Source organism: Canis lupus, chromosome 23 (assembly GCF_003254725.2).
Source record: "Canis lupus dingo isolate Sandy chromosome 23, ASM325472v2, whole genome shotgun sequence".
NCBI lineage: Eukaryota > Metazoa > Chordata > Mammalia > Carnivora > Canidae > Canis > Canis lupus.
This window is the reverse complement of record NC_064265.1, coordinates 9,833,507-9,850,865: the sequence shown is the minus strand read 5'-3', so window position 1 is coordinate 9,850,865 and position 17,359 is coordinate 9,833,507. Positions and strand designations below refer to the sequence as shown.

Here is a 17,359-nt window from a genome sequence, read left to right as displayed (position 1 = left end):
TTCACCTGTTTGATTCAATTCTTTTTTGAAAATTTTTTTTTCTTTTTCTTTGGTTTTGGGTCCCTTCTGATTTGTTTAGTATATATTGCTTTAGGATCATTGTTGTCATTTTAGTTTTTGTTCTCTCCTTCATCATTTCTTCTCTGGGCAGAATGACAAGGTGGAAAAACTCACCTCAAAAAAGAGAAGAAGAGGCAGTACTGACTTCCAGAGACCTAATCAGTATGGATATAAGTGAGATGTTGGAACTAGAGTTCAGAATAATGATTATAAAGATACTAGCTGGGCTTGAAAAAAAGTACAGAGGACACTTAAGAATCCCCTCCTGGAGAAATGAATTAAATCAAGTGAATCAATGAGTTTAATCAAGTTGAAATAAAAAGGGCTATTAATGAGATGCAATAAAAAACGGAGGCACAAAAAAATGGAGGCACTAACTGCTAAGATAAAAGAAGCAGAAGAGAAAATTAATGATACAGAAGACTAAAGTGATACAGAATAAAGAAGCTGAAAAAAAGAGAGATGAACAACTACTGGATCATCAGGAGAATTTGAGAGCTAAGTGATACCATAAAGCAAAACAATATTAGAATAATTTGGATCCCATAAGAAGAGGAAAGAGTGGGGGTGGGGTCAGAAGGTAAATTGGAGCAAATTGTAGCTGAGAGCTTCCCTAATCTTGGGAAGGAAACAAGCATTCACATCTAGAAGGCACAGAGAACTCCCCTCAAAATTAATAAAAATAGATCTACACCTTGATATACAATAGTTAAGCTTGCAAATCTCAGAGACAAAGAGAAAATCCTGAAAGCAGCTTAGGACAAGAGGTCCTTAACCAGCAAAGGTAGAAACATTAGACTGGCAACAGACCCATCTACAGAGAACTGACAGGCCAGAGATATATTCAGGTGTTAAATGAGAAAAATATGCAGCCAAGAATATTTATCCAGCAAAGCTGTCATTCAAAATAGAATTGATAAAAAGCTTCTGGGACAAACAGAAACTAAAAGAATTTGTGATCAATAAACCATCCTTGCAAGAAATATTAATGGGGATCATTAAAGTGAAGAGAGAGCCTAAAAGTAACATAGATCAGAAAGGAACAGAAATAATATACAAAACAGTGACTTTACACATAATGCAATGGCACTAAATTCATATCTTTCAGTAGTTACTCTGAATATAAATGGGCTAACTGCCCCAATCAAAAAACCTAGGGTATCAGATTGAATAAAAAAGCAAGACCCTTTGATATGCTATTTGCAAGAGACTCATTTTAAACCCAAAGACACCTCCAGATTGAAAATAAGTGCATGGAAAGTGATTTATCATGCTAATGGACATCAAAGAAAGCTGGGGTAGCAATCCTTATATCCAACAAACTAGATGTTAAACCAAAGACTGTAATAAGAGATGAGGAAGGACACTGTATCATAAATAAAGAGTCTATCCAACAAGAAGATGTAACAAGTGTAAATATTTATGTCCCTAACATGAGAGTAGCCAATTATATAAACCAATTAATAGCAAAATTAAAGGAACACATTGATAATGTTAAAATCATAGTAGTGAACTTTAACACCCAACTTGCTAAAAAGGGCAGATCATCTAAGCAGAAGATTAACAAGGAAACAAGGACTCAAATGACACACTGGATCAGATGGACTTCACAGATATATTTGGAGCATTCCATCATAAAGCAACAGAATATATTTTCTTCTTGAGTGCACATGGAACATTCTCTAGAATAGATCACATACTGGGTCACAAATTGGGTCTTAACTGGTACCAAAAGATAGGGATCTTTCCCTGCGTATTTTTAGACCACAATGCTTTGAAACTGAAACTCAATCACAAGAGGAAATTTGGAAAGAACTCAAATGCATGGAGGTTAGAGAGCATCCTACCAAAAAATGGGCCAACCAGGAAATTAAATTAAAAACTCATGGAAACAAATGAAAATGAAAATACAACTGTTCAAAACCTTTGGGATGCAGCAAAGGCAGTCCTAAGAGGGAAGTATATAGCAAAAGAAGCCTTTCTCAAGAAACAAGAAAGGTCTCAAATACACAAGCTAACCTTACACCTAAAGGAGCTAGAGAGAGAACAGCAAATAAAGCCTAAACCCAGTAGAGGAAGAAAATTAATAAAGATTAGAGCAGAAATAAATGAAATCGAAACCAAAAGAACAGTAGAGCAGATCAATGAAACTAGGAATTGGTTCTTTGAAAGAATTAGTAAAAATCGATAAACCCCTGGCCCCTGGCCAGATTTATCAAAAAGAGAAGAGAAGGGACCCAAATAAAATGATGAATGAAAGAGAAGAGATCATAACCAACACTGAAGAAATACAAACAATTATAAGAACATATTATGAGCAACTATATGCCAATAAAGCAATCTGGAAGAAATGGAAGCATTCCTAGAAACATATAAACTACCAAAAACTGAAACAGGAAGAAATAGCCTGAACAGACCCATAACTAGCAAGGAAATTGAAGCAGTAATCAAAAAAACTCCCAACAGACACGAGTCCAGAGCCAGATGGCTTCTCAGGGGAATTCTACCAAACACTTAATGAAGAATTAATACCTGTTCTAAAAATTCTAAAAGTAAAGACATACAAGAAATAGTTTATAATAGTGTAAAAGCCAATAAAATACTTAGCAATAAATTTAACCAAATAAGTGTAAAACTTATACTTTTAGAACTATAAAACATTCTTGAAAGACATTAAATAAATTGAGAAGCATCTTATGCTCATGGATTATACCACCTTAACTTAATATTGTTAAGGTGGTAATCTTCCCCAAACTCATCTACAGATTCAACACAATGCCCGATAAAGTTCCAGTTGACTTCTTTGCAAAACTTGAAAAGCTGATCCTAAAATTCATACGGAAATTTAAGAGACCCCAAATAACCACAACAGTCTTGAAAAAGAACAACAAAGTTGGAAGATTCGTATTCCTGATTTTAAACATTCTACAAAGCTACAGTCAAGGAAGTGTGGTATTGGCATAGGATAGACATCTAGGTCAGTGGAATGGAACTCAGAGTTCAGGAAAAAAAAAAACCTTAAATTTATGATCAAGTGATTTTTTGACAATGGTGTCGACAATTCAATGGAGGAAAGACTAATTTTTTCCAAACTATTAGTGTTGGGACAACTGGATATTCACATGCAAAAGAATGAAGTTAAACTCTTAACTCGGGTCATAACACAAAAATTAACTCAAAATGGGGGCACCTGGGTGGCTCAGTTGGTTAAGCATCTGCCTTCGGCTCAGGTCATGATCCCAGGGTCCTGGGATCCAGCCATGAGTCAGGCTCCCTGCTCATGAGGGAGTCTGCTTCTCCTTCTCCTTCTGCCTCTCCCCCCAGACTTATGCTTGCTCTCTCTCACTCTGTCTCTTTCAAATAAATAAGTAAAATCTTTAAAAAAAATAACTCAAATTGGACCATGAAGCTAAAGGTAAGAGCTAAAACTATAACATTCTTAGAAGAAAGCATAAGTATATATGTTCATGGCACTGGATTAGGCAATGGCCTCTTAGGTATGACACTAAAAGCACAAATAACAAAGAAAAAAGATAAATCGGGCTTCATCAAAATTAAAAAACTTTTGTACTTGAAAGGATATCATCAAGAAAGTGAAACAGTAACCCACAGAATGGGAGAAAATATTTGCAAATCATACACCTGATAAGAGATTTGTCTCCAGAATACATAGGAATTCTAACAACTCAATAATAAAAAATAATCCAATTAAAAATAGGCGAAGGATTTCCATAGACATTTCTCCAGAGAAAATAGACAGATGGGGTAGCCCTGGTGGCTCAGCGGTTTAGCGCTGCATTTGGCCTGGGGCATGGTCCTGGAGACCCAGGATCGAGTCCCACATCAGGCTCCTGCATGGAGCCTGCTTCTCCCTCTGTCTGTGTCTCTGCCTCTCTCTCTCTCTGTGTCTCTCATGAATAGATAGATAAAATCTTAAAAAAAAAAAAAAAAAGAAAGAAAATACACAGATGGCAAATAAGCACATGAAAAGGTGCTCAGCATCATTAGCCATCAGGGAAATGCAAATCAAAACCACAGTGAGATACCATGTCACACCCACTAGGATGATTACAACCAAAAGGAGAGATACTAGTAAGTATTGATGCAGATGTGGAGAAATTAAACTTCATATATTGCTTGTAGGAATGTGGAATGTCTTTTAGAAAACAGTCTGGTAGGTCCTCAAAAGGTTAAACACGGACTTGTAATATAATACAAGCATTCTACTTCAAGATATTTACTGAAGAGAAACGAAAACCTCTATGTTCACAAAAATCTGTGTGTGAATATTCGTAACATCATTATTCATAAGTTAAAAGGCAGAAGTCACCCAAATGTCCATCAGCTGATGATGAATGCATAAATAACACCTGATATATCCATGGATATTCAGCCATAACAGGAAGGATATATGCTACAACATGGATGAACTTTGAAAAATTTATGCTCCGTGAAGGAAACTAATCACAAAAGACTATATATTATATGATTCCATTTATGGAAATTGTCCAGAATTGGCCAGTCTCTAGAGAGAGAAAGTAGACTAGTGGTTGCCTAAGGTTAGGGGTACATGTGAAGGGAAGTGTGTGGTTGCTGCTATGAGTATGTGGTTTCTTTTTTGGGTGATGAGAATGTTCTAAAAATTTGTGGTGATGGTTACATGAACTCTGTAACTATCCTAAAAGCAGTTGAATTCTACACTTTCAATGGGTGAATTGTATGGTTTATGAATTCTATCTCAACAAAACTGTTATAAAAATAAATTAATCCAAAAATGTGAAAACCATTTTCTCCTATTCACTGTCAATATGTTAAATAAAATATTAGCAAATCAAGTCAGCACTATATCAAAAAAGAATATTATTAACCCAGATATGCTAGGGCCATTAATCATAAGTAAATATATCATTGTAATTGCAGTAAAAGATTCAGCATTTAATATATAAAGATTTAAATGTAGGATTTTGTCATTTTGGAGGAAGAGAGAGAAGTGTTTATCAATTCTCCACACTGCAAGTTTTTTTTTTTTTTTTTTTTTTAGATGTTCTTTACTTATTCATGAGAGACACAGAGAGAGGCAGAGATGTAGGCAGAAGGAGAAACAGACTCGCTGCAGGGAGCCCAATACAGGACTGGATCCCAGGACCCTGGGATTCCGTGATCCTGGGATCACGCCCTGAGCCGAAGGCAAGTGCTCAACTATTGAGCCACCTAGGCACCCCTAAGTTGTTGTTGTTTTTTAATAAAGATTTCATATATTTGAGAGAGAGCATGTGCACAAGCTGGAGGGAGGGGCAGAGGGAGAGTGAGAAGCAGGCTCCCCCTGAGCATGGAGCCCAACATGGGGCTCAATCCCAGGACCTCAAGATCATGACTTGAGCAGACCGCAAACACTTAACCAATTGAGCCACCCAGGCACCCCTACACTGCAAATTTTTAATACATCAGAATGACAGGCTTTTACGAAACAAATATCACCAAGACGACCGGTGGGAGTTGCCTTTTAGTAAGGTGGGAGGGGCTGTGGGATGCTCAGGGGAATGGAGACTTCGTGATACTCAGATGAGGGAGATGAGACCCCTGACAGCATGGAAGAGAAAGATCAGCATCACGGTGCAAGTCAGCTAACTTCAGAAAGGCTCTTTGGAAAGGGATACTGATAATATAAATTTGGAAAATGGCATGGGGGCTTTAACTTCTAGTTAAGGATATGACGCACTACCATGTGAAAGGACTGATCCCTCTCTTCCCCAGTACACTGACAAATTAAGTAATCCAAGCTCCGTGGTCCTCTTAATAAGGTGAAATAAAAAGTGATTTTAACTAAACACCTTGTTCTGTTCCCGAAGGATAGCAACCCCCACCCCCTGCTTTTTTGTCCCCAGTGTGGGAAGGGCCACAGTTTAAGGCTGCATGTTATACATGAAGTGGCATGATGCAGGAAGTTGTGTCTAATTTCAGGGAGGGATCAGTGACCTTTCCAAGTCTCAAATTTATGCTGATATTTTCATTGTAATAATAGCTTCCCCAAATTCTTTCCTTAGCTCTCTTCAATATAAGAGCTGCTTAATCAATTCTATTACTCTTTTAACTGAGCCACGGTTTTTTTTTTTAATATATGATATACCTATATTATAGTCTGCTCACCAAGGTTTGTAATCCCAGACCAATCATGCCTTTATGTTACAGGGCTGTGCAAGGCTCTAGTAACAGCCACATTGAGATGCAAACTATGGTATCATATCCTTATAAAATCTTATTTAACTGATATCATGGTTTTCATGTTTTGTTGGTTCCTTAGGCCGTTAGGTCTACTTTTCAAGATTCTTAAATTCACTCATCTTACTTTGTTGAAAACATTTTCTGTACTTAATGGACTTCCAATGCTGGTAAAACCATCTCATCCAAGACTCATTTTCCCTCCCTCCCTCCCTCCCTCCCTGACAGGATTGGATCTCATCTAAGCAAACAATAGAGACATATTCATGTGGCAAAATAGTAACAGCTTGTGTTTACCGAGTGTGCATTATGTACCAGGTCCGGGCTAAGTGCTTTACACACAATATTTCTGTTTTCATTGCCAGCATTATTTTAAATTCTAGACCGCAAATCTCAAAAGGGCAGTCAGCACCTCACTTCTTGCTGTACTTCCTAAGAGGTTCATTTTCTCACTACAGTGATGATTTCAGATCTCTTTGCAAAAACCAAATCCTTCCCCTATATTCACCTCAGCTGATAGCCTTGCTCATACTTTACTGAGAAAATAGAAGCAATTGGATGAGAACAAATATCATCCAGCCAACCAAATCTCCAAATTTCCTTGCATTTGTACGTCTACTCTCTACCTTGCCTCTTGTTACAGTGGATGAAGAACCCATCTTCCTCCTTTGCCTTTTCAAGGATGTTGCTCTTGGAAGAATCCCTTTCTCTTGCTTGCATTTATAATGTCTTTCTTTTTATAGTTCTACCAGGATGCAAAAATGCTCTAGCATCTTCCATCTTGAAAAGATCTCCCTTGACCTCATTCTTTTTCTTGCCAGGACCCATTTCTCTGTTCTTCCAAAGAGTTGTTTATATTACTCTCTCCACTTACTCAAGACCTCTCTTTCCTAGGGAGTGGCACACCTGATAAAGGACTGGTATACAATGTGTACAAAAAAGTCATTAAACTCAACAATAAGAAACAAATAGCCCAATAAAAGATTGGCAAAAGGGGCACCTGGGTGGCTCCTAAACCCTTACAAACGGTCTTTTCTCTCCATTGCACTGTGACCATTCTTGCCTAAGTTTGGTTGAACTCCCTATTGCCAGTCGAATGCCATTTCACAATTTTTTTTTTCTTACTTCAGCATTTGATTAAGTGAACTACTTTGGTTTCTATGATATCACCCACTCTTAGTTTTCTTCCATATCATCTGTCACACTATTTCCAACACCTTTGCTGGCTCTTTCTCTGCTTAGATTATGCCAGTGTGATCATTAAGATAGGAGAAAAATCAGAAGATGGTGTTTTGGATACCAAAAGAAGGAAGTGTGTGCATCCTAGAGGCTGGATTAGGAGTGGTAGTCACCAGCAGAGGACAGTTAAATTTAGTGACCTGGCAACCTCACAGATGCATTCAGTGGCATCATGGTGTCAGGATAGGGATAGAGCTGAAGTAGAAGAGGTAGCTATTTCCAAAACATTTGGAAGACCAGATCAAGAGGGTCTCAGATAATTGCCATTTGGGTTACACTGGTTACAATAAGCTACCAGCAAGAAGGAAATGTATTAGAATTTCCCCTTGAGCTAAAGAATAAAGATGGAGAGGAAGTTACTCTGCATCAAAAACACTTTTGAGGAAGGGAAACCAATGTGGGCAATTATGTAAAAAAAAAAAAAAAAAAAAAAAGCCATTTAGCCGTGAGAGATGGGTAGGACAGGGAGAGAGGGTGAGAAAACAGATTATTTAAATAAAAGAAAATCTGCTAGTCAGTTCACCTCACCTTAATCCCCTTTGAATATTAGTCCCCTTTAATGATAATACTCCTAAACAGAAACATGAAACATGAAAATTTCAGAGCTGTCAGTAAAAGCAATTGGTTTGGAGGGCAACATCCTTGTTTCTTGGTGTATATTCCAAAATAATAAAGGACCCCAAGCAATATAACAGACAATATTTTCAAGAGCATTTTTCACAGTAAACACATTAACAGAGAAAACAATAAGATTTGTCTTCATGTCTGAGCTAGGATGTGAAAATATTATACACCATTGGCCATAAACCCAGTCCCCGTGTTGTATAGCCAGGGTGCTAAGTTACAGTAGTGGTGGAAACAGTACAACCAGTCTTCTTTTAGTTACTCAGAGTGATAATTTTAGGTGTCTTTCAGAGTGGCTAATTAAAAAGTGTGGAGATTGCAAAATCAGTTCAAACAAATATATGAGCAAACTTCAGAGTAAAAGAAAGTGCTACTATATCCCATTATCTATTGCACTGTTTCAGCTAATGGAACTGCCACTTACCCAACAGCCCTAGCAGGAAATCAGGGGGTCTTCCTACCCTTCTTCCCTTCTCTCCACTCTCTCTGCTTGGTTCTTTGAGTCAACCTCCAACCCTTGAGCACCACCTGCTTTCAGACTCACTATTGCCTTGCACCTGGGTGGGGAGGTGGTTATGTCATGGGTGGGTCCCTTCCCTGCCTTTGCGCAGAACTTGATTCTTGAATTCAGCCAAGAAAGATTTTAGAGCCAAACTCTCAAGTAAGTAAGGCTTTATTAGAAAGTTCAAAAGCAGAAGTACACTCTTAGGACAGGAAAGCAGGCAGGCCTAGAGATGGCAACTGTACCAGCTGTTGGAAGTGTATTTTCTTTTTATGCTTGCATTGTTTAAAGGTCATAGCTAGAGCAGTCTCTGAGATTACTTCCAATCATCTAAAGGACAACTCCTACTGGTTGGGAGGAGGAGTTTTGGGCCCTATATGGTCCTTGTCTGATATCATGACACTCTTTCCCCTAAAGGGGGGATGGGTAGGAACCACAATGTAAATGAATTCTAATGAAGCTATAGGTTACTTTAGGGCAGCAGTTACAGGGAAAAGTGCACGTGGGATCCTTGGGGCGTTCCCCCAGCTGTTTGTGTTCTGGGGATGGTTGGCAATTTCTAGATTTTTATTATTTAAAAAATTTATTATTAATTGATTAATTTTGTTTATTTTTAGTGGTCAGAAAATCCTGTTTGCTGTTCATATCTAGCTAACTGCCTATTCTATCAGATAGGGAATAGGATTTTGTGAAATATTAGAATTTTAGGAAAAGGGAGCTGGCATGGGCTGGCATGTGTATTCTTAAAAGGCACTTCAGGGGATTCTGATACCCACCTTCCCACAGTTAAGAACCTCAAGGTATGATATAAATTCTCATTAATTCTGTGTCTTCTCTTCCTTCCTAGACTGTGGACTTTCAGAGGGCAGGATTATATCTTTTTCTTTTCACCTATCTAGTGCTAGACATTATGCCTGGCAAAGGGTAGACACTAAGCATGTGCTGCTGAATTCAGTGACAAGATGTGTGTTTATAATCTGCACCTGGATATCTCTATCAAGATTTTCCAGAAGCACGTTAAACTCAACATGATCCAAAATTGATCCTTTTATCTGAAATTGTGCTGAAACTTCTGCTTCCATTTCTGTATTGGTTGGTGGAATAGAGTCATGAAGTCTCAGCCCTGATGTCTTCCAGTGTGTATACAACTTCAGTGCTCAGTGCTTCAGTTGCCAGTCATGTTTTGTTTCTTAAACTTCCTGTTTCCTGAGGCATTATTCTCCTCTGGTTTTCCTTCTACCTTTCTGACTGCTCTTCCTCTGCAGATCCACAGGTCCAGGGCCCTTGGCACCAATCTGATTTTATAAGGTCCCCCAGTGACCTCATTCATGTGTACATATCCAGTTCAATCCACGTCCCAGTAGCCCTCTGATCTTCACCTCAGCCCTGATCTCTACAAATGTAGATCCACCTACCTCCTAGACCTCTCCATATATCTCAAATTGAAAGGTATTTGTCTTCCTTCACCATCCCCCAGCGCAGTGAATGGGACCAATGTTTTCCCTGTTTCACACCTCAATCTTTTTCACTCCCCATATCCAACCAGTTCTCAAATCTCATTTTTGTCCCCAAAATGTTCTCTGGATCCACCAAAATTCTCCTTTCTCCCTGCCCTAATTTAAGCTGTCTTGATTCCTTCCTGGACTCTATAGGAAATCTCCAAATTAGTTTATCCACAATCTCTTTGTGCTGCTGTAATGTATTACTTACACTAAAAAAACAGAACAATTAAAAAGAATAAGCTCACAAATCTGATCAGGTCACTTCCCTCCCAAACTTTTCAGTGTCTTACTTTTAATCATGGACTAAAGACAAAATGCACGATATCAATCCTGACATGGACATAAATGATGTTTATCTGTGATGAATGGGATAATGATGGGGGAACATGCAAAATGCTCTGTGTAGAGAGGAAGGAGTGAATCATGCAACTAGGTGGAAAATGATATCTTTAACAGGGAGTTCCAGCACTCTGCATAGGTGGAGAGTTTTCTCTGGGTAAGTGCTTAGGGCAGTAAGTGGGACACCTATGCCCTGGGTTTTCAGTGGGGCTGAGACATCACAGAGGCCTGTAGAGTTGGCCAAGAAATCCTGGAGGTCAGAGAGGAGGAGACAGGGCATAGCAAGAGACTGGTGCTGCATGGGAAGTCCACTATTGGTTTGAAAGAGGACTTTTGAAGAACACGAATGTCTAAATGGAATTTTCAGCTATTAGGTGGTATGTCCCACTTACTTCCCAATCCCACTCCCAATCTCTGCAAGTTCCTATTGCCCATTAGCCTTTCGGTGATGTCTACTATTATGGGATAGTTGATGATTGTCTTTGTTGTTTTTTAAAAGATATAATTTATTTATTAGAGAGAGAGAGAGAGTGAGCACAAGAAGGGGAGCCGTGGAAGGAAAGGGAGAAACAGGCTCCCCACTGAGCAGGAAGCCCAATGCGGGACTTGATCCCAGGACCCTGAGATCATGACCTGAACTGATGGCAGATGCTTAACTGACTGAGCCACTTTTGTCTTTGTTGTTTTAAATGAAAATGATGAAAGTTTAAATTTCCTGTCTGGATTGATGCAGTGCAAAATGGAGTCTGCAGGAAGGGAACAAAGCTCAGAAACCATGGATCTTCATAAACACAAACTCACAGGCTTCTGGGAAAGTCTGTGCTTCATAGGAAATAGAGTTAGGGGTTTGAACCAGTGTAGATTTGAACCTAGATTTTGAGTGGCATGGAGTCTACTTCCACCTCCAACCATCTGGGTTACACTAGGATTCTTGTAGGCTGAGAGGGGCCAGGGACCATCAGAGAAGAGATGACGTTTGAGCTGAGCCTTCTTAAAGAATAGGTAGGGCAGTTGGAGGGAGGCATGCCAGGGAATCAAATATAATGTGGGAAGATTTCTCAACTCTCAACACAGAGTTGAGAAAGGTCTTAGTTGTAATAGTTTGTGACCCCAAGAATAAATGGGGCCCTGCCAGGAGCTGTGATCCAGAATTCCCATATGGTACAGGGCTCCGATAATGCTTGGAATAGGATTTCCAACTACATTTTAGGTCTGTCATGTTAGCACTAGTCAAGATGTATCTTTTCACCTGCAATCAAAGATAAAGTAGAGGCCAGGAGAGCAGAATCCTAACTGCTTCAAGTCAAGAAGGGGTGATTTACTCCTTTGTCATTAGACAGTTCAACAATCAATGGGCACCAAGCTGACATTTGGCTGAGTGACATTAGCAGAGTCACTGAACCTCAGATAGGCAGCATTTCAATAGCCCGTGGTCACTATGAAGAATTGCTACTGGACACAGAAGGCCAATAACAGTGTTATTCAAAGACAAAAAGAAACCTTGATTCTGCCAGACTGAGGAAAGCCACCCATTCATCACCAGGATGGTTCTGCAAAGACCCAAATTACAAATGATGTGGAAATGCTCATTCACAGAATCTGTTCTCAGCAGAGCATTCAGGACACATGGTCTACATTTTTCAGGGCAAAGAATACTCATCCAGCCTTCCACTTTTAAAGACTGGCCTTTCCTTCAAGGTGGAAATCCTTTTCTGACTCCTGAGTGAATTTGTCATGAAATGAAGAAAAGAGTAGGGAAGAATAAATCAGAAGAGACAGGCTTGAAAATGCAAGTTATTGTCATTACCAGACATGCAGAAGATGGAAGTGCAACAGAAAATCCTTACTACCCCCACTGCCTGCAAATTGCCCTCTTATCTTCAGTTAAGTAATAGCCATATTACTCAATGAACAACAATTACATGCCTTTTTATCCTGTCATCTTACTACCTAACACCTCATGGTTGTGGCACATCATAGTTCTGGTCCAGCATTGCTCCTTTTCATTTGAGACACACAACACACGGAGAAGAACACAGATGGCTCTCATGGTCTTCAGGCCACCAGGCTCTCGGGCCTGCTTCTCCAACTTTTTGGGCAAGTACAGACAGAACTTGGCAAACTTGTTGGGGCTGTCTGGGAAGTGCCAAAGGCGTACTCTCCAAATTGCTCTGATTATAGCAGAGTCAAACTCTCCCAGACTCATGGAAGATTTTAAGAGATGACAGATGTGTGGATGTTTGGTGCCTTTTTCGGGCATAAGTAGACTTCCCAGAGGTTCTCAGGTTGGCTGGGTTGTGAACAACTGAGCCCACCTGACTGGAGGGCTCTGGGTACAATAAATCAAGGGAGGCAGAGCTGGAGAGGGGGGAGGCTGTTGCCTAGTTCATCTGCTTCCCAGTGCTACCTCTACTAGCAGAGATTTAACATGGGTCCACTTCAGAGGACCACAAGAAAACTTGATTAGAAATCCCCCCACCTCAAGGCTGCCCATTGGGTTATTTCTGGACAAAAATAAGCGGATATTTTTCAGAAGTTCAGTTAAGATAGTTGGATGGTAAGACATTCCCTCCCTGGACTGGGGAAGAGAGTAGGGATGGAGCAACAGCCATCCCAGGCCAAAATGATAGATTGGGGCCCTTGGGATGACTTCCCTCCCTCTTCCTTGCTTTCAGCTGCCCTTCAAGCACTGGGTAAGCTCTTGAGAACTAGCACTATCCCTGACAGGGCACGGGTGGGGACAGCTGGAGGGGGAAATTTGAGTCATCAGAAGTGTACTGGTTTTCCAACTAGTAGGTGGTCTCCAAACCTTTTTGGCTGCATATCCTATTAGTAAAAACTAACAATGCATGCTCAAAACGGGCATTTTCATACTGGTAAACTTACTTCTAGAAAAAATAAGTATAAATAGAAGTTCTAATATTTTCTTTCACCTGCCTCCACTGACCATCTCCACAACCCATGTGTCATCTGCACCCCACTTTGGACTACTACTTTAACCATTAAGTTCCTGAAGTTCTGGCTTTGGGTGGGGAAAGAATAAAGGAGGGGGATCCACTCAGAGAAAATATGGGTCTTGGCTAGGCACATAGGCTTTGTTGAAAGAAGTCAGTGAAACAAGTGAGCATCTCAAAGTTTTCCCACCTTATCAGTGATGGCAGGAAGGGTTGATTGATTGCATCCAAGAACTCTGTGTTAACTCCTACTCAGCCTGGAGACTATTTGAAGAGCCCCAGCTAAACTAAGCCAAACTGACTGGCATCTCATTGGGACCCACGAGTTGTGAGCATCTATGGCTCACAAGATGCTCATCTAGGGCTTGTTCTTTCAGACTCAAGGGAGCAGAAGCCTGGGCTGTTTATTGCTATGTGGGATTTCCCTACTGTCTGGAAGAGGGATGAGAATGAAGCAAAGGTTTGGGGAAGCCTCCTGCTCCTCCATGTTGGTGTTGAGATCCCTCCCGTACACTTCAGTGTTGTGAGGATGCTCACTCCAACCCCTGGATGGGCATGAGAGTGACTGCTCCCTGTTCTGCATAATTTTCAGTTCAGTCACATGGGCATGGGGCAACCACACAGCCTAGAGCCGGGACCACCTTGGCCATCCTAGATGAACCACATTTGTTTCAAGCACCTGCTCTGTGCTGGGCTCTGTGTGGGATGAATCAAACCAATTCCTGAAGAAGCTTTCAGGTCAGTGCAGGAAAAATATGCAAACAGGCACATGCATTTGCAGGGCATGTCTTAGTTTGGGTTTTCCCCAAAGGAGACTCTGTTTAGTAGTTCCTTGGGGAAGTGACCCCAGGATACATGCTGAGGGTGGGGGAATGTGAGTAAACGAAGGGAGGGGTAGTCAGAAAAGAGGTGCTAATGAACAGGGTATGCTGTGGGTAACTGGCTTCTATCCTGCAAGTGGCCGTCTGAGGGACTCCATGGAACCTCGATGCTCAGGAGTGGCTGGCAGCATGGACATCACCAGGGAACCTGTTAGAATTGCAGCATCGTGTACTGCCCCCACCTCAGACCTGCTGAAGCAGAATTTGTTTGCACATTAGCATTCAATAAGCACAGCTTAAAGCTTTCATCTTTATCAAACATGATAGCTTTGATATAAAACATAGTTTTCCATATTGTAGGATTTGATTCTACCAAACTAGATCCCTCTAAATAACTTCTTTGAGGTTTCCAATGTTTGAAATGGATATTAAAGTTTTCTAGCCCCTTGAAATCTCTTTAAAATGCAACTCCATTTACCTGTGCTTTATCATAATTATATTCAGTTGCAGAGACAGAAGGCTCACACAACCAACTGTTCTGTAAAATGCAAATTGTGCATGGGAAATAGTTCCCCTGGGAGAAAATGGAGTAGTTGTGCGAGAAGTTATTTTTAAAAGAACACACCAAATGTCTCCCATGCTTTAGTATTTTATCAAAAATTTCAGTGCCTAGAGGACCCTTCAGAAAGATCAATACATGCACACACAGCAAGAGGGAAAGCAAGGGACAAAGAGAACAAGAGGTGCTATATTTTGGGGGAACATGTAAACAGAACAGAAATTTCATATATAAATTGTGAAATGTCAAAACCAAGCAGTTCAATACTTTGCTTATACATCCTTCATATTGGTATGTGATTTTACCTTTGCCAGTCACTCATCTTCATTTCACCCCCAACAGAAGGATTAATCTAAGGTGATAAAATGAATTTTTCAGGAAATGTATCAATTATTCTTGTGTAATAAACTATTTTTATTTAGTGGTTTAAAAGAGAACTCAGTGGTTTAAAAGAGGGATGGCTTATTCTTGCTAATACGTCTAAAGGTTGGTGGGGTGGCTCTGCTCCCCTCAGCTGGGCTCAGCTGAGCTTGGCCACAAGCTGCAGGTTGGTTGGGTCTGAGTCTGTACCTTGGACAAGTGCGCTGGCTGTGGTGTACGTACAGTCAATGGCAAAATGTAAGTGGACAAACCCAATTCCTTAAACATTTTTCAAGCCCTGTATGTAGCTCTTCTGCTAACATCTTAGTAACCAGGGAAAGTCATGTGGCCAAGTCCAAACGAAGGGCTGGAGAATGTTATGGTCTGTTTGTGTTCCCCCAGGCACCCCTAATCCATATGTTGAAACCTAACCCTTCAGGTGATGGTATAAGGAGTTGGGGCTTTTGGGAGGTGATTAAGTTATGAGGGGTCCATCCTTACAATTGGGATCAGTGTGCTCTTAAAAGAGGCTACAAAGAGATCCCTCACCTGTTTCCACCTTGGGAGGTGAGAAGTCAGCAGTCTGCAACAGCTTCCAGCAGCACCTGGCCATATTGGTACCTTGGTCTTGGATTTCCAGCCTCCAGAACCGTGAGAAATAAATTTCTGTTGTTTATAAACTTCTCAGTCTCTGGAGTTCTGTCATAGCAACCCAAATGGACTAAGAGAAGTATGTTCCACCAGCCATAAGGCAAGTCACGTGGCTAAGCCCGATGTCAAGGGTAGTGCACTTCTCTCAGAGTTAGAGTGTAAAGGAGCATATATTTGTAGAACAATGATCTTTTCTACTAACAGTAGGAAAATTGAGGCACAGAATTTTCCCTAAGTCATGGTGCTGATATTTGAATGACTTTCTAGTCCTAAGAGAAAAAGTACCTATAATATACTATATATACCATATATCTATACAGATATGTACTGTATATACCTATAGTATACAGTAGTACCTATAGTACTCCAGGATTCTGCTGAGTTTCCTCATGGGTTATTTCATTTAAACTTCTAACAACATTAGGAAAATTTTTGTAACCCATTTCACGTACAAGGCAATAGCCACAGAGCTAGTAAATAGAAAGTCTAAGAGTGGAACCTAGGTTTTTCTAGCAGCTTTCAAGTGCTTTGAATATTAGGTCACATTATGATTTACTTATTTTTTTTTGTCATGGCAAATCAAGCACTTATTTCTTAGGGGAAAATATCGTTGCTACACTGTTCCTTTTTACCCCAGATGAAAGAAAAGCTGTAAAATTTCAACATATGAGTGAGTATAGATGTCCATCACTTTTGATATTAAAATTGTTGGCTCAAATGGATTCTCTTCAATATTCAGAGGGAGATTGGTTGCTCAACATAAGATGTGGGGGCTTCTGGGTTAGAGAGGTGGAATGTTCCTGCCCCTTGAGTGTGACTGGACTCTCTTTACTGTTTAACATGTCCTGCTATTCTGTAGGGGTGGGGCCATGGGGAAGAAGGATGGAGAAATCAGGAATTCCAGCCCAGAGATGCTGCCTCTGAAGAGGACCTCAGATGGGTCTACTGACGTTATTCTCTTGCCACCTGAAATGCCCTGTCGACCTAAAGGTTAGCTTGTTTGCTATTAATGATTTGCAAACACTGTCATGCCAGGCACATGAATAGTAGTGTAAGAAATGTAGACTGAGTACTGGGGGTGACTGGGTGAATCTCATAAATTTGTCTTAACAGGTGATTCTGATGTCCACTTCGGTTTGAGTACCACTGTGTGGTAGGCCACCAGGCAGCAAAGGCCCATGGCTTCTATTAGTATTACTATTCACTCATTCATTTCAGGTTGAAGGAGGGTTCCTATTCCTTCTTGGGGATGATAAGGGCCAGTGTCAGTGTAGCCCCGCCTCAGAGATGCAACAGTTGCCACTGAGCCTATGAAAGACTCTGGGAAAGTCATGGTCCTACTTCCTGTGTAACTACATAGTTCCCACAGAGACTGGCAGGGGCCTCTCTGTTCATGTCTTACTTCCAGGGTCTAAGGTCCTCAGTCTTGGCACTGTTGACATTTTGCATTAGATAATTCTTGGTTGCAGGTGGTTATGCATCATAGGGTGTTTAGCAGCATTCCCGGCCAATATCCGCTGTATGCCATT

General features: G+C 40.4%; 1 protein-coding gene across 4 annotated transcripts in view; it reads left to right on the top strand.

The window, feature by feature from the left end:
* The window catches only part of LOC112668725 (collagen alpha-1(XI) chain-like), a 57,169-nt gene that overhangs the window by 15,351 nt on the left and 24,459 nt on the right, over window positions 1–17,359 (top strand). For 3 of the 4 annotated variants that reach the window (XM_049100132.1, XM_025461209.3, XM_049100137.1), the window contains exon 3: window positions 16,690–16,820. The exons of the other annotated variant lie outside the window; for it this stretch is intronic. In XM_049100132.1, coding sequence (XP_048956089.1) covers window positions 16,690–16,779 — 90 coding nt within the window. In that variant the 3' untranslated portion in view covers window positions 16,780–16,820. The remainder of the gene's footprint in view (window positions 1–16,689; window positions 16,821–17,359) is intronic. 4 annotated transcript variants of the gene reach the window in all.